Source organism: Bos mutus, chromosome 23 (genome assembly GCF_027580195.1).
Source record: "Bos mutus isolate GX-2022 chromosome 23, NWIPB_WYAK_1.1, whole genome shotgun sequence".
In the NCBI taxonomy this organism is placed as follows: domain Eukaryota; kingdom Metazoa; phylum Chordata; class Mammalia; order Artiodactyla; family Bovidae; genus Bos; species Bos mutus.
The window spans coordinates 32732707-32750135 of NC_091639.1; the positions used below are offsets into that span (position 1 = coordinate 32732707).

Consider the following 17429-nt stretch of genomic DNA (forward strand, 5'->3'; position numbering starts at 1 on the left):
ACCAGTCTGTTGTTCCATGTCCAGTTTGAACTGTTGCTTCCTGACCTGTGTACAGGTTTCTCAAGAGGCAGGTCAGGTGGTCTGGTATTCCCATCTCCTTCAGAATTTTCCAGTTTATTGTGATCCATACAGTTAAAGGCTTTGGCATAGTCAATAAAGCAGAAATAGATGTTTTTCTGGAACTCTCTTGCATTTTTGATGATCCAGTGGGTGTTGGCAATTTGATCTCTGGTTCCTCTGCCTTTTCTAAAACCAGCTTGAACATCTGGAAGTTCATGGTTCACGTACTGCTGAAGCGTGGCTTGGAGAATTTCAAGCATTACGTTACTTGCGTGTGAGATGACTGCAATTGTGCGGTAGTTTGAGCATTCTTTGGCATTGCCTTTCTTTGGGATTGGAATGAAAACTTACCTTTTCCAGTCCTGTGGCCACTGCTGAGTTTTCCAAATTTGCTGGCATATTGAGTGCAGCACTTTCACAGCATCATCTTTCAGGATTTGGGGCAAAAGGTCAGCGTCAAGTTACCAGAATGAAAGACCCCTTGGTGAGGGGAGCGCAGCTTGGGGACCCTGGGGCGGGGGTAGGGTGCGATTGGGGCGCGAGTATTCTATCCTAGATCTGTGGGATACCTGATGTTCCAGAATCATTGTCCTAACCATTTCAACTTCTATGGTACAGACTTAGGCGCAGCCTCAAGGAGCTGAAAATCCACATCTCACTTGTAAAGAAAAAGTTTTAAAGAAATAAAGATAGTGCATGTAATTTTACAGAAGTCCGCCAGGGAACGAAAGCGACCCTGGAGACTTCGAGGACTGGCAGACAGGAGCTAAAAACCTCCCCAGCCTCTCAAAATGAAGCACAGGCTTCACACATTAACTCTGCTTTGCTCAGAGCTGGAGAGGTGAGGAAATCGAAGTAACTGACAAGAGTGACGGAGCTAGACGCTCACAAGACTCACTCTTCCTGCCCACTACTGCGGCTGCGCGCGCGCCCCATTCCGGAAGCGGAAGTGCACAAGAGGTCAGCGATAGTTTTCAAGATGGTGGCCCTCAATGTGCTGGTGTCCGGCTGTGGACGGTTTCTCAGAGGGCTGTTGACAGGCCCGACCGTGACCAGCTGGGCTAGGCCACCAGCCCGCGGGTTCAGGGAAGGTGAGTGCTGGGTCCTGGTGACCTCCTAGGGTTGAAGAGAAGAAACGAAGGCTGGTTCTTTCTGCCCCCATGCGTCCCTCCCTCCCTTTCCTTAGCGCGATTCTGAAACGTCGGAGATGTTTGCGCTCCGGGAATGCTAGCAGTTTTCTTCGGAACCCTGATGCTATTTCCTTGATCTCTCACCCATCGTGAGTGTCCTCATGGGTGGTGGCGGGGAGTGGGGCGAGGGGGGTGAAGATCGGAGAGAAAGCCTTGCTTATTTAGGAGCAGAATAGAAACTTGTTCTAGGGTTCAGAAAAGTTTTTTGTTAAGGGCCTGGCAATGCAAGAGACATAAGAGACATGGGTTCGATCCCTGCATCGGGAAGATCCCCTGGAAGAAGGTATGACAATTCAGTACTCTTGCCTGGAGAATCCTATGGACGGAGGAGCCTGGCAGGCTACAGTCCATAGGGTCACAAAGAGTCGGACACGACTGAAGCGACTTAGCGCCTACGCACATAGGCACTGGATGTTAATTCTCTATTCCATATTCTTCGAACCGCCGCCTCCTTCACTAAAGAATTATTGCGCTATCAAGGAAGGTCAGCTGGATACCCTCCTCTGGGCCTCCTTTTCCAGTTTCTCATCTGAAATGCTGTAATCTGATGGCAGCTTTCACTGCCCTAACCCTTAGTCTAAGAGGTGGAAGGCAATGTGGAAAAGCCATTGAACAGCTGAAACAGGCATATCCTGGATGGTGGTTTTGCTTTTCATTTAGTCTGGAAAGGCAGCCTGACATTGAACTGAGAGCTTACTGAAGGCGAAGTGCTATACTTCAAACTGTCAAGGGGTTCCTGAGAAGTTAGGTTCTAATGAGATGATTCAATACTCTCCAATGAATACAATTTAGGTATTAGGTATTTGAGGCTTCCTCGATGGCTCAGCGGGTAAAGAATCCTGAAATGCAGGAGACACGGGTTTGATCCCCGGGTCTGGGAAGATTCCCTGGAGAAGGAAATAGCAACCCGCTCCAGTATTCTTGCTTGAAAAATCCTATGCACAGAGGAGCCTGGTGGGTACAGTCCACGGGATCCTAAAAGAGATGGACATGACTTAGCGACTAAGCATATGTTCAGAGAGATTTGGTTACTGGAAACAGCAAACTGAATTGGAAGTTTTCCTGAAGGGGGTGTGTCTTTAATAGGCTCATAAAAGGATGGAATCTGGCGGAAAATGGAAAGTTCTTTTCAGTACATAACCTTCCTTTGTGCACTGCTGGAAGCAGGAAAGGATAAGTGATGTGCAAAGAAGTGGTTTTGTGTGTGTGTGTGTGTGTGTGTGTGTGTGTGTGTGTGTGTTTAAGATCTGGAGTAGCATATCCTTTAACTAAAGCTGAGATATATCCAGGGAAAAATGGTGATTATTTTACCAGGGGAAGAATAAAAGTCCAAAAAAAAAAAAAAAGCCTAAGAAGGGGAGCATTGGATTTGTCTCAGAAAAAGTCTTTTGTAAGTTTTCAGTAGAATGGCAGATAAGGAACCCAGTTTGGGAAAATTAAAGAGATAATTAATGAAGAAATAGAAATAGGTGTTTGAAGAATTTAGCTATGAAGGGAAGATGGAACATTTGCTAGAAAGAAAAACAAAATCCAGGTACTGCCTCCTTATCGTTAGATGAACTAATGCATTGATAAAGAAAGACGCCAAAGAGATCACGCTGATGGTAAAAAGGACTTGGAAAGTTGTTTCATGTGTTCCTATGCTGTAAAATAGGCATATGCACATAGCTTTTTTTTTTTTTTTTTTTTGGCCACTCCACTTGGCTTGTGGGATCTTAGTTCCCCAACCAGGGATCAAACTTGGATTCTTTGCAGTGAAAGCACAGAGCCCTAAACACTGGGCCACCAGGGAATTCCATGCCTGTAACATTTTTGATGACATCTACCAAGTGTCAAACATTAACAACTACAATGCACATATCCATTTCTAAATTAAAAGTTGAAAACAGTTCTTTGCCATGTTCCCAGAGGATAAGCAAAAGGAATAGTTTTGTCTTTTTAACAAAGGAATATTTGAGATTTGAATTTTTCAGTTGGAGAGATGGCTATATGATGAGATGAATATTTCAAGTCTTCCTCACCATGAATACCTGGTAGCTTCTCTGTGTTACTGTCAGACCTAAAAGCCAAATAATTGAATTGATGTGATCTTACTTGAAGGCATTAGCTTAGCTTATACTTTTCTTGAGAACCACCTATCTCCAAAGCCTTTAAATTAAAAACAACACCAACAACTTTCTCTTGATATTCTATCCATTATGTGTAAAGCTAAAAGAATTACACATATAGCTAATTTTGACTGGTCCTGGCTGGTATATTTGAGGAATAATATTGTATACATTTGGAAAAGACCCTGATGCTGGGAGGGATTGGGGGCAGGAGGAGAAGGGGACGACAGAGGATGAGATGGCTGGATGGCATCACCAACTCAATGGACATGAGTTTGGGTAAACTCCGGGAGTTGGTGATGGGCAGGGAGGCCTGGAGTGCTGCAATTCATGGGGTCGCAAAGAGTTGGACACTACTGAGCGACTGAACTGAACTGATTGTATACATAGAATTTAAAGTCACAGAGAGGGAGCTGGCGTCTTGCTGAAGACATTCAAGCATTTCTACTTTTCTGATACGATAGTACTCTAATTTTAGTCAGAGTTCTTGGGCACTCAGCACTACTGCTCCTGCCTGTAGAAGCTCTCTGCATGAAGCAGTGATTCTCAGTCAAGGGCAGTTTGTTCTCTCAGGAACACTTGGCAATGTCCAGAGACATTTTTGGTCGTCACAGCTGGTGCTCCTGATGTGTGGTGGTAGAAGCCAGGGATGCTGCTAAGCATCTTCCTGTGCACAGGACAGCCCCCCACAACAAAGAACCGCCTGGCCTGAAATACCAGTCCTGCTGCTGTTGAGAAAGCCTGGTCTGATCTTTGACCAGAAGGACATACAGAACCAAAAAAGATGATTATGGAAGAAGCAAGACTTAAGGGAAGGCAAAAAATGGAAATAGTGGTTTACTAAGTGCTTGCTGCAAGCACTCTGCTAGGTTTTCCACATACACTTTTCAGTCTTCTCAACAACCTTTAAAGGTGGATATTTCTGGCATTTTTACAAATGAAGAAATCTGGTCCAGAGGTGTTCAGTAGCTGTGCCCAGCATCACACAGCTAGTAAGTGCTGGAGTCAGAGTAGGGCCAGCAATCTTCCCTCTCCACCAGTGACACCACCTTGGGACTCCACGGCAGGGCTTCCTGGCGGCTCCCTCCTTCCCTAAAAGCTGTTATCAGTTAACTTGCTGGAGTTGATTTCATGATTGACACCGTGAGACCTAGCAGAGATAAGACCTTGTTCCTGCCTTGTCACTCTTAGAGCCCTTGTGAAGGAAAGCGTTTAAAACAAGAGTAATAAACACATATGACTTTCTAAATGAACAATAATGATCTGGCAGATCCTCAGAGCAGAGTGTGTTGAAAGAAGTAAAAGCTGAAGGGAATGTTTTTCTTCTTTTCCAGTTAGCTAAGGGAGCTTTCTGGAGGACCTAGCATTTCAGAAAAGGATGTGCCTTGCAGGATGGACAGCCCTGTAACTAAAAGCTTTGAGATAGAAGTGAGCAAGTTGGGGGCTTTAAAGAATTCAAAAGACGTGGTCCAGAGTAACCTGCTAGTGGAAAGAGATTTTTGTGTAGCAGTGAGACTCCTCGTTTGAAGGATAGTGCAGAGGGAAGTTCCCTCAGGTCCAAGGGAAAAGGAAAGGGTAGGTGGTGAGAGAATCAGAAAACTTTTGTGGCGGAGTTAAAGATGAGCAGAAGGGAGCAGTACTTGAGGGAGGAAGGGGTTTGAGAAAAGCAGTGAATGGCCACACTTGCCAAGCATGCTATGTAAGATTGTTGGTGCTGCCCTGTAGCCACCTTGCCATTCAGTTACTCCATCCCTTTGTGCTCTGCTTGGGACTCGCTTTCCATGGAGCCTTTCCAAGAAGGACGTCGGTCCTCTGGGCACTTCCTGCAGCAGTTCCCTCCAGCCCTTGTCATTCATCTCCCCTCACTTCCTTCTTTACTAAACAGGTGGGCCTTTATCCCGCCACAGTTCTCTCTGTCTGTGTGGCCATCAAGGTCTTTTTGCCTCACTGCAATCTCACCGTGATGCTGTTTGCTCTAGACTTACAATTCAGTTATCTTGGACTCCATCCTAGGCGAGTATTTACTAAAGTACTCAAAGGACCTCTTTATGAGGCATGGACTTTATTAGAGTGAAGTTCCCATGCTTGGTTTAGTTCTCTTTTCTCCTCTAGGGCAAAGCCTGTGTCTCCTCTTAGGGGGGAGCTCTCCACAGTGGGTGGAGCCCAGTCGTACACTCCACGGTTGCTCAGCAAATGCCTTGCCTCCTGTGGCACAGATTATTTGATGTGTAAGATCTTGGCCCTTAATCTTGGTTTAGAAAACTGCTTCTTTAGTTTACTTAATCCAGCCAGATCTCAGAACACAAGGGCAATTCCATCTTTTTCTAAACAAGTTTTCAGTCAGTGACTAATGGTCTCCTGTTAGTCCAGCTTTTCTTAACCACCCCCACTTCTCTTGAATGGAGAGGAGGCCAGGGACAAAATGGATCTCAGGTTTTGTTTGGTTTTGACATGTTTTTGTATGCATGCTGAAAAGCAATACTGTTTTGATTCCTATCTCTGTTTTGAGAGGCCTGAAATCTACTAGGGCTTCAGGCTCCAGTGGGCCCTCAGCCCCTGCACTGAGATACTGCCCTGATCAGTCTCAGTTCCATATGAGTTCTCAAGTCATTCCTCCTTGTTTGACAAATCATCTCTATGAGATAAGCATCTGCCTATTGTTTTACCCGCTAACTTATAGTGAGATGATTCACTGGCTCAGAGTTGCTGTGTGGGGAGCTTATGAATAGTGGAGCTTGCCATGGACTTTGATCTCTCTTCCAGGGGCCAGTGGGATGACTTCAGGGTTTGGTTCTTTGCCAGGAGTGATGTGTGTTTTGCTCGACTTGTTTACCTCATGGTTAGGACCCAAGTGCCTCCACGGAGAGGGGAAGCACATGTTGGTCCGCTTCACTTCAGGGCACTGATCTCACGCCGACTCAAGTGATTCCGGAGTAGGTCTCCTTTTGTTTCCTATTGGGATTCATAAAAACCTGTGCTGCCCCCCTCACCTGCCATTGCTCAGACTGGGTCACCCTCCGTCCCTCTTCCAGCTTGGTTTTTGCAGATTTGCAAAGTTTCCTGGGTGCCCAGCTGGGCTAGGGCTCGGCCCTCCTGCCCCGATGCTCTTGTAAGCTGACGCAGCGCAGTGACCATCCCCCTGCAGACATGCTGGCCTCCAGACTGAGTACCAGGTTGAGTCTCACCCACATCCCGTTTAGGCTGGCTTCTTGGGAACAAGTAGATCCGTGCATGGGGTGACGCATTTTCTCTTAGGGAGAGCTTAGTTTGTCTTTGAGTTGATTAGTAACTGTAGTGTTCTCTGGAGAAAGCCTCGGGGCCTTTCTGGCCAGTTGTCACTCCCTTGTGTGTGTGGAGTCGCAGTTGAAGGGCTCTCAGTTTGGTTGTTTGGAGTAATGGGTCTTTATGAATGGCCATGCCCAGAAAACGAATGGGGGATAGTTCCAGGCAGTCTGGGTCCAGTTTGGTGTCAGTCACAGAGCTCAGTGATCACAGATGCTGCCGTGGGCCTCCGGGTGGGTTCGAATTGCCTCACTTTTTTTCCCTTAGCCTCTGTGTTTTTACTGCATATTTTTTATTGCAAAAGAAGTACATGTTTATTTTAGAAACTTTAGAAAATCACCTCCTGCCACCACTGAGGGAAAACCAGTCTTACCATTTAGGTACATAGCTGCAGGGGTCTGCGAGCTTCTTGTAATCCATGTCTAATTGTGTGTACACCGAGAGACATGTTTCTAGGGCGAGGTCCGTAACTTTCATTAGATTCACAAAGTTAACCTTAGGTTCTTTCTAATCTGTACTGCTTCTTTCCTTGACCAGAGCTGAGTAGAACTAATTGTGGTAGCCAAGCTGCTGTTAAAATATGGTTTTAGCATTTGGGGAGACAATTTTCAGCCTAGCTATAGCTGTGTGCACTCACATTTTCTATTACAGTAATTAGCAGTCAGAAGGGCATCACGACCAGCATTTTGCTCCCTAGCATTTATGGAGCATCTGCAGTGTGCCAGTTCCTGTGCTGAAAGCCACGGCTTCTCTGTTTCTGAAGAAACTGGGCGACCATGTGAGAATCTCCAAGAACCTTCTGTTTGATTTTATTTGCCAAATGTGGGTTATGAGCTTGGTTCTCCCTTAGGATATTGTTGAAGTTGTCTTTCTGCATCCTGGTTAAATAAGAGGACATAAGTACAGCCTGACATGCATGCAATGAAATTGTTTTGCCCTTGAGTTCTTTTCTGACTGCCTCACTCCTAAATAGGCGAAGAGCTGAGGGAGTCCCTCTCAGGATGACTCTGCAGTCCTCTTTTTGAAATTCTGCCCTGACCCCAACCCCGTACCTGCAGGCCCATCGTTCCTGTCACTCTTCCCTCTCCAGTGTGGATAACAAAATGCATCCCTGCAGGGAGGAGAGATAGCTGCCTTTGTACAGGTTTTTAACACAAGGCTCTCAAGATGTTCTCAGAGTGAATTGATCTCATTATTACCCATTGTGGGGCCCCTGGGTGCTGCATCTTAGATTCAGACTGGTCAAGGTCAGGAACCACATTTGTCTGGTTTCTCTTCATGAGAGAACACATACAATGGGTACTTTTGAAGGTCTTTTTATGGCCTCTGTCCACCCCCAACCCCTCAGCTCTTAAGCCATGATTGCTAGCCACAATAGGGCAAGATCTTGCCAAGTACCTTGGATGGAACCAAGATAAATCTTGGCTTAGAAAGGCAGAAACAGTGGGAAGACCCTTAATCTCAGAGAGGTGATATGATATGGGTATCTGGATTTGCCCCCACCCAGCCTGCAGGAGAAGTGAGAGTGCAAGTTACTCAGTCGTGTCTGACTCTTTGTGACCCCATGGACTATACAGTCCATAGAATTCTCCAGGTCAGAATGCTAGAGTGGGTAGGTAGCCTTTCCCTTCTCCAGGGGATCTTCCCAACCCAGGGATCGAACCCAGGTCTCCCACATTGCAGGCGGATTCTTTACCAGCTGAGCCACCAGGGAAGCCCAAGAATACTGGAGTGGGTAGCCTATCCCTTCTCCAGCAGATCTTCCCAACCCAGGAATCAAATTGGGGTCTCCTGCTTTGCAGAAGCCCCTACGTTATGGGCTTCCCCAGTGGCTCAGCAGTAAAGAATCTGCATGCAGTGCAGGAGCCACAGGAGACATGGGTTCAGTCCCTGCGTCAGGAAGGTCCCCTGGAGGAGAAATGGCAACCCACTCCAGTATTCTTGCTTGGAGAATCCCCATGGACAGAGGAGCCTGGTGGGCAACAGTCCATGGGGCTGCAAAGAGTCGGACATGACTGAAGCGACTTAGCACTGCTGTGCACAGCCTGCAGGGCACAGAGCCTGGCCCTGGGCAGCAAATCCTGCACACTTCCGAGTGGGGGCCGTGGCAGGTGCAGACAGAGCGCTTCATCTTCCTTCGTGTGTAAGGTTTGAGCTATTATTTAAAACTCCCTGTTCCTTATTAAATGGCTGACCTAATTTTTCCCCTTTATCTCTGTAGTGGTGGAGATCCAAGAAGGGAAGACGACTATAGTAAGTATTGTCGAGCTGGCCACTTCTAATCTCTGTACCACTTGGAGCTGCCTGGCTGCTCCTCTGAGAGAGGGTAGGAGCCCCAACTGGACTGACCTCAGGATCTGCTCCCTCTGTGACCATAAATCCCGCATCCCCTATTTTTAACCCGTGTGCGGGAGTGTGGTTAATCAGGAACAGTCGCTGTGTTGGACTGAAGCGTCTGTTACTTGATTAGAGTGGCCTTTTGTATGACACGGGCTCAGAAGTATTTGCTGCTGTGTTTTTTGGTGGCGATAAGTCAGTTTTCCAAAGGGGAAACTAAGGCAATGGCAAGGCTAGAGAGAGTAAGTTGACCCGGGGCCAGGAGCCTGGATCTGTCTCTTTCCTTTCTGCCTAGAATGACTAAGCTACGCCTTCAGTGAGGCAGTGCGAAGGGGACACTTTCTGGGCCCTGGGCTCATAACTGGCGCCCCAGCTCATCTGGTGGTGAGAAAGCTAGACGGCTTTTCACTCCTTCTACTCCTCCCCCAACCCCCACCCACACTGGGCCCATCTCACCTCCCTTCCTCAGGGAGTCATGGGGCCTAGATTATCCTATAATCCCTAAAAGACAACGTTGTTTTCACATGGCCTTCTGTGCCTCCCAAGAAATCCTCAACCACTCCACAGAGTTCCCAGAAGCCTCTGTGGCTTCCATGTCAACCAGGGATTTAACCCTCTGGCAGCTAGCCATGCACGGCCCTCCCCAAGGCCTTCTTATCCCCAGGACAAGCCCTTAGGGTTCCCTCTTTGGGTCTTCCCCAGAAGGCTCCCCCTCAATCTTTGTACTTGAGGTTAAGACCTCAAGGCAGTTCTTTCAAGGGACTCCCATCCCTTTAAGAATAGTTCGCTTATCCCAGACTGAAACAAGTGTTCACCCTGTAAACTCCATGCTGGTGGAGAGAAACTCATTGGATTTCTGTGTGTGCAGAGTGTTTTTCCTGCGGGGCATGAATTTGCTATTTGTGGAACGAACTCAGAGGCATGTGGTCCCATGAGAGCCCTTGGGGAGGGAGCCTAGCCATGCCTGAAGAGGCAGTGCCATGGCTGACTTTGGGTGTTACTCATTGTCCAGAGTCTCACTTCTTCATCAGTAAAATAAGATCATGAATCTGCCCTCACTAGGCTGTGGAGTTAGATGATCCATGTGGACCATTACCAGCACAGAGCCAGGCCTGTAGTGGGGAGTGTGTAAATGTTAGCTCTCCCTGCCCAGGCCCACTTTGACCCCCTCCCAAGACCTTCCATACATCTGCCCATTTTCCCGAGCTCTTGGCTCCATTTCTGGCATCGCTGGGGTGGCATTGCCGGAAAGGCAGTAGTAACAGCACCCTGCGCAGCCAGCTCCTTTGCCTTTTGCCACTTCTCCCCTGGGAGAGTTGCTTCCCTCCCAAAGCCTCTCAGACCTGGCCCAGCCTCACTCTCATAATCCGTGGCCTCAATCAGCAAGGCTGTCTAACCTCCCCCTCCTGCAATTGGAGCTGACGCCCAGGTCACTGGTTTATTGCGCTTAGTCTCTCCAAGGCTGTGTCACAGGACACAGCAGCCATGGCGGAGGTCACTTCACACGTGGCCCAAGTGGGGTGTGAAAGGTGGCATCCAGAGTGCTGAGAGGAGGCAGCCAGGGGACTGTGTCCCCTGCTCTGTGTTTTTAGAGGGAGGAGGGGCATGCACACAGTTGTCTGCTCGTGTAGGCCTAGACCAGGTTTTTTAGCCCAGCACTGCTGGTGTTCTAGACGGGCTGGTTCTCTGCTGTGGGGGCCTGTCCTGTCTGTCATAGGATGCTTATTAGCAGCTTCCCTGCTAGGGGCTAGGGACCCATCCCCACCCCACCCCACCCCACCCCACCCCCGTGGCGACCATCAGAATTGTTTCCTTGTCTGGTGTCCCCTGGGAGGCCAAATCGTGCCTGGTTGAGAATCACTGGTGTACACTTACCTCTGTTAGAGCTGGAAACTGCAGTTTCTGCTAAGAACGATATGCGGGATAAGGGGTGAGACTTCCTCTGGACTCCACATCCCTGTGCAGTTTGAAACTTTTTACCATGTGCATGGATTACTTTTTCCCAAAGCAGGGAGAAGGAAGCATAAAGTTCTGGAGCTTTTGTCTTTTTGAGGATGGAAAGCTAGCACTCAGCAGATACAACACACCTCTTCTCTTGCCACCAGCATTAAGTTCAGTTTCTGTTACCCTCACAGGTCACCAAGCCCAGCTCTGTGGCCACCTGAGACCCAGTGTCCAGCAGCTGTGTTCAGGCAGAGAGGCCCATTAGCTGCTCCCCCGAGACCCCTAGAGAGGAAGCTTCACCAGCTTTTGGGGGTTCCTCAAGGATCAGGGTCTCCACACAACTCTCCCCCCTCATCAGCTCTCTTTCTCTGCCTCCTAGATTGAAGGCCGAATCACAGGGACTCCCAAGGAAAGTCCAAATCCCCCCAACCCCTCCGGCCAATGCCCCATCTGCCGCTGGAACCTGAAGCATAAGTATAGCTATGAGGTGAGTCTGCGCGTCTCAGAGCTTCTGTTCCCCGTGGGCTTAACAGGCATCTCATGGAGCCACCAAGACAGAAGCATTGTGTCCAGCGGCTCTCAACGCTGGCCATACATGAGTCCCAGGGGAGCTTTAAAAATGCTCAGACCCCACGCCTAGATGATTCTGCTGGCCTGGGATGGAGCCCAGCCATCATTATTTTTTAAAGCTCCCCAGGTGATTCTAATGTGCAGCCAGGGTGGAGAGTCCCTGACTCAGTTCCTGGTCTGGTTGCAGGCAGCTCAGACCACCAGGGCCCTAGAGCCCAGTCTCGTAGGGCTGTGTTCCCAAGGGATAGAATCAGAGTCTGGGTTTGGTTTTCCTCCTTGTGTAACGAGGGCGTGTCTTGAGAGTCCTCGCTGTGATCTGGGGACACTTCACTCTCTTCCCACACTGGAGCTACAGGAACCCCTGTCTGCTGTAGCTCTTCTAGAGCTGTCGTTTCACGGAGAGATGATGAGGGCAAACAACAGTAGGGGCATAATTCACTTTGTTTCCACAATATCCCGGTGAAGTAGGTACTGTTTTCATCCTTGTTTTACAGAGGAGGCAATTTGAGGCATGGCAAAGTTAATGCACCCGCCTCAGATCACACAGCTAGAAAGTAGCAGAGCTGGGATGCACTCTGGGGTATGAAACCCAGGCAGAGCCGCCAGTCCCAGCTGCTGTTCTGCATCATGTCTAGAGATGGGGCAGGCCTGGGGGATGGACACAGCCCTGGAGAAATACATATTTGTCCTTCAGAGTTCTGGTGACATTAAGCACCCTATTTTTAGGTTTCAGGTGATGCAGGCTTTGGGCCAGTTTGACCTGCACGTTGTCCCTGTACCCCTCTGTGGAATGGGATGACTAAGGGCAGAGATCCCGGTCAGGTGGTGAGAGCAGGAAAGGCCACATGCCCATGGGATCTGAACAGAACAACTCAACTAATCTCCTGGGCTGGGAGCCTTGGCCTCACGCCACCCCAGGGTCGGGGGTGGAGGTGTTCTTTCACCCTGTCCCCGCCCTTTTGCTGATGGCCACTTGGAGTAACAGGGAACTTGCAGGCCACAGGCAGTGCTCTCAGCTTCTTTGACATGGAAGTTTGTAGGGTCCTGGCCATACCTAGAATCCCAGCTGTGGATGGGGAGGGGAACCCACACCTGCGTGACCACTGCGGGGTACTCTTCCTACCAGCCGTTTCCAGGAAATGGACTTGGCTCTGTTTATGAAGCAGAAGAAATCCAATCCCCTCCAAGGTAAAGGCCGGAGAAGTTGTTTTCCTTTTCACCCCTTTCTGCTCAGGACAGCGCCACTCTAAGCTGCAGAGAGCTGTCAGCCTCCTTGGCAGCCTGCAGTGGGGGCAGTGCTGGGGCTGTGAGCCCCGTGTATTATCCCCAGATAATCCAGTCCAAGTTCTTTTCATCAGATTCTGAGGATTACAGGGGTGGGAATTGGGGGCCTGGGTCCCCCAGGAGCTGACCAGTGATTAAAGCAAATCTACAGTTATACAGCGAGGCGCCTGCCAGGGCAGCGAATCGTGTGAGGACCAGGACTGTGGAGACAGGCATATCAGGCCCCTGGGGGTGGTGTGGGAGACTTTTTCTTTAACCCCTGCCATCCTGTGAGAGTTGGGAGTGGACTTGGTCTCTCTGGATGCTGGCTTTGTTTATCATTATTTCCTTGACTCATCCAAAGCAGTCTGATGGTTCAAAGGAAGCCCAGGAATCCATTCACATCTGGGGACAGGGGGTGTAGAAGATGTGGGATTTAACTTTACAACTTGACCTCATCCTCCTCAGCTTATTGCTGCCTGGCGCTTCGTTCAGAGGGCATGGCAGAAGGTGGAGGGGCTCTCTGCATGTCTTCTGGGCTGTGGTGTGTAGCCTGTCATATGTAGACTTTGGGGGCGGAAATGGTACAGGTCTTTCCTCCTGTGTGTAAATACATAACATACCCCCTACGTCACCCAAAGAGGATAACACACTTTCATCACCAGGAGAGATACTGTGGGTGCATGATAGCTTGTTAACCTTCTTGAAAAGTTCCCCTTCTCTCACCAGGTCTGTCGGAAGACTGTCTCATAGAGGAGCTGAGAACTCTTGGGGTTGGTAACGGGGCCAGGAAATCTTGCTAAGTTGGGATTGAACTTGTTGCAGTGGAGGCAGCGGGCCTGAGTGCAGAGCTCTGTGTGGAGGGAATGGTCTCAGGTCGCTTCTCAGGGTGGTGTCAGCCCCTTACAATGCCAGCCACAACAGCCTACCCTGCAGGCCACTTGGCCCTGGCTCCCTGGCAGCCAGCACCCATCCACACGATCCTCCTCTCCTGTTTCCGTTTCCACTAGGATGTTCTGTTGCTCAGTCAGTTCATCCGGCCACATGGGGGCATGCTGCCCCGGAGCATCACTGGGCTGTGCCAGGAAGAGCACCGCAAGATAGAGGAGTGTGTGAAGATGGCCCACCGAGCAGGTAAAGGGCCCTCGGGCAGAGGGGGCAGGGGGCTGTGGGCACCATTACACCTTCCACACCTCCAAGCCCCTCCTAAAAGGGCAGTGTGTGTCCAGAGACTGCATTATACTCACCCCCCAGTGCCAGCCTCCTACCCCCTTGGGCTTTCTGTTCAGTCCCCAGAGCTGCAGAGGGAGTGCAGAGACCATCCTCTTAAATGCTTTTCCCTCCATTCAGGTCTGCTCCCAAATCACAGGCCCAAGCTTCCTGAAGGATTTGTTCCAAAGACCAGACCCCGACTCAACAGGTACACAGACCTGGGCTAGGGAGGCCAGCTCCTGGAGCTCATCCTGCAGCTCAGGAAAGCTGGAGCGCTCCGTCCCTTCCAGCCTGAACGCCACCCCACCACCCCATCAGTCCCACCGCTGTGCACGCCTCTGTTACTCTCCCTCTGCCAGCCTCAGCGTCCTTCCTTGTCCCTCCCCAGCAGGGCACTTAGCCCATGGGTAACAAGGGTAAGAAGATCTGCTGGTTGGGCATTAGAATGTGCTAATCCTCTGTTTATGACATCATACTGGGTTGCTATGGGAATGTCAGAGCAGTTCTACAAACTTTCAGTAATAGCACTGGGGTTATTAAAGGGCAAAATGAGACTTTAGAAATAGAAATGGGAGGGCTCTCTGGGGTAGGGCCACCGTATAGAGCTATCAGATCATATACTGTAAAACTTGAAGGCAGCATCCATGTAGACTAGATTGTGAATGTTCTCCCTAGAGTTGTACAGTTAACAACCTGCTCAGCTGCGTATGGCATCCCATGAGATCCTGAGGTTTTATGGAACAGGAGAGAAAGGCCTTTAGATCCTAGAATCAATCAATCTGCCTTTCAGCCTGAGCAGGGTGGCCCCCTCTGGTGTAGGAACAGGTTCCTGTCTAACACTCAAACAGCTGTCTCTGACATTACCACACTAAATACTCATAGATCTACAGTACTCTCTTACTGAGAGTAGATCCAGGTCTGTAAAATTGATGTTGGTGTTCCTTGTTCTCTCCCATCAATGGCCCCTCCTTCAGCCTGTCCTAATGTCACTAGAACTGCACTCTTTGGGTAGAGCAAAGCAAGATCCCCCACCCCCAGCAAACCTCCTAGGCTGATCCCCAACAGAACCCAGGAATGGAGGATGGAAGGCCAGGCAGATACCAGCTCTAGATTGCTGGGCCGGGGGTGCAGGGCCAGAGCTGGGTCTTCACTGACTCCTTGCCAGCACCCTGGCCCCTTGCCCATCTCCACCTGCACCTCCTGCGCTGCCAGCTGGGCCATCTGCCAGCAGTCCTGGGGGAACAGGACATATTAACTTCCTCTTGTCTTTCTATGCTGTGGACCATTTGGGAGTTGAGCACACCCCCACTCCAGCGTGTTAAGAAACAGCAGCAGGCCTGAGGACACAATCCATCCTGCCCTCAGCCTCTGAAGCAAAGCCAGGCTCCCTCCTGTATATGCAGTGTCCATCAGTGTGATGCAGGATTGATGGCGTGTGGGGGCTCGTGGGGTTGCAAAAGGCCCTCCTGGGGAGGAGAGGGAGTCCTGGCTACAACTAGGGACTTGACGATCGTCAAGCCGTGCCATCTCCTTCCCTGCCCCTTCCAGAGAGGTAGGAGGAAGGAGCTCGATTAGCAGGGAGCCTTGGTTCTCAGAGCTGGGGTGGTCCCAGAGAGCTGACCGGAGGCCCCAGCCCCTCCACAGCAGCTGCCTGCTCCTTGTGGCACAGGCATTAGGCCCAGGGCCAGCCGAAGCCCAGCTTCCCAGGGTCTCTCCAGGGTGGGAGGGACAGGGTGGGCAGAGGAGTGCAATAGGGCAGCAACTCTGGAGAGCCTGGTGTGCCTCAGGATCTTCAATCCCAAGGAGCCTGCTTCCACATCCCACCTCTTCACTCACCCGCTCTGAAGCCAGGGAGACACCAGCATAGGGCCCTGCTAGGTCCCAGCACCACCAGCCACAGCAGAGGTGGCTCTGGGGCCAGTTCACTGCACAGAGACCTCCCTGCTGGGGGCTGACAGCCACCCAGTGGTCGTCGGAAGCCCTTGCCTGCCCACCTCGCACGTGGCGTGCAGCCCTACAGCTTTCCTTTCCTCAGAACTCAGGAGATAGAGGTCCAGGGGAGCTCAGTTGAAATGTATACATTAGCAGTCACTTTTTCACTCTTTTTTTTTTTTTTTTTTAACTTTTTCACTCTTATCTAAAAATTTTCAGCCATCGTTATTCATTTTTTTAATTAAAACTTCTCAGAGGAGGGTCTCTAGAGGCACTGGGTTGAGCCCTAACCTAGTGTGGAAGCAGGGGAGGATCCTGGTCCTTGCGGAGGCTGAGCTTTCAGGACGAAGGGTGGGCCTCTGGATAGGATCCAAATTTCATTCTGAACAGAGTAAACCCCAGTCTTAGCCGGCATGAGCCACTCTTCCTGGAACTGTCAGGGCCCTGCCATCCCCAAAGGAGGCCAAAGGACTGTGGGCGGCAGCCATCTTTCCCCATCCCCGCTTGTATTACATGAACCTGGGCTACGTCTGCACCCATGGGCCCTCACCCTTGGCTCCCATCATGGCCTGCTTGAGGGTCAGGGGTCAGGGGTCCTCCGCCAGTTTGTGGCTGCCCAGGCTTGTTCCCTGAGGGTTGGGGTGGCGGAGTGAGCCAAGTGGGGGAGAGGGAGGGATTCCTCCAAGTCCTTACATCAGCCTCTCCTCTCCCGACTGGGCCAGAGAGGGCCGATCTGCTCTCTGAGGAGCCTCTTTCTCTGCCTCCTCCCCCAGCAGATATACACGCACACACACTGGCAACTCATAAAGACAAGCGAGCACGTGGCCACACACACATGCGGCCGCCAGAGCCCAGCCCATCTGTGTACAGCACACTGGGCAGTTGCTCCCAGGAAAAGCCCCTTCTCCTCAAGAAAGGAAAGCTGGTGAAAGTGTTTGGTTGACTAAGTGCAGCTTCAGCCCAAGGGGCCCGTGCCCGTGGTCTCTGCCGCATCCTGGGCTGCCAGCCCTCATGGCTGCCTCCCATCCTCCCCCAACAGGTACCTGACCCGCTGGTCTCCCCGCTCCGTCAAGCCCATCTACAACAAAGGCCACCGCTGGAACAAGGTTCGCATGGCTGTGGGGTCCCCCCTCCTGAAGGACAACGTCTCCTACACGGGCAGGCCTTTGGTGCTGTATCACTGACTGAGAGCAGGGCCTCCTGAGAGCCTGAGCTCGTCCTGCACTCCCACCCCATCCCACCAGGGCGGCCCGGCTCCTCCAGTGCAGATGGCATGGGGGGTGGCAGGTCTCCTCCAGTGCCCGGGACCTGCACCACCACGGTGCTGGGAGCTGGGGGCAGATGGGGCAGGCGACCCTGCGCAGCTGCAGTGGTCTCACGACTGGCCTGGGCTCAGGGCTGGGGCACTGGCCCTTTGTCCAGAGGAATATTATAAACCAGGCTTGTGCTCCCCCGCTGGGTGTGTGCTCACTGCTTGGGGAGCGCGGGGGCTCAGCCCGTTTCTGGCCAGTCACTGTGCATTGAGTCACTG

General features: G+C 50.7%; 1 protein-coding gene across 1 annotated transcript; it reads left to right on the forward strand.

The window, feature by feature from the left end:
* Positions 1-1016: 1016 nt before the first annotated feature.
* On the forward strand, positions 1017-17352 carry MRPS18A (mitochondrial ribosomal protein S18A). The gene is made up of 6 exons (XM_005900090.3): positions 1017-1151; positions 8862-8893; positions 11301-11408; positions 13765-13888; positions 14105-14174; positions 16938-17352. Exons 1-6 carry the CDS (start codon positions 1040-1042, stop codon positions 17080-17082), a joined length of 591 nt encoding a protein of 196 aa, XP_005900152.1. The 5' UTR covers positions 1017-1039; the 3' UTR covers positions 17083-17352.
* The last annotated feature ends 77 nt before the right edge of the window (positions 17353-17429 follow it).

Coding starts and splice junctions, on each gene's coding strand:
- MRPS18A (XM_005900090.3), top strand. CDS start 1,040: ATGGTGGCCCTCAATGTGCTGGTGTCCGGCTGTGGACGGTTTCTCAGA. Junction 1,152..8,861: donor AGCCCGCGGGTTCAGGGAAG/GTGAGTGCTGGG, acceptor TTATCTCTGTAG/TGGTGGAGATCCAAGAAGGG. Junction 8,894..11,300: donor AAGAAGGGAAGACGACTATA/GTAAGTATTGTC, acceptor TCTGCCTCCTAG/ATTGAAGGCCGAATCACAGG.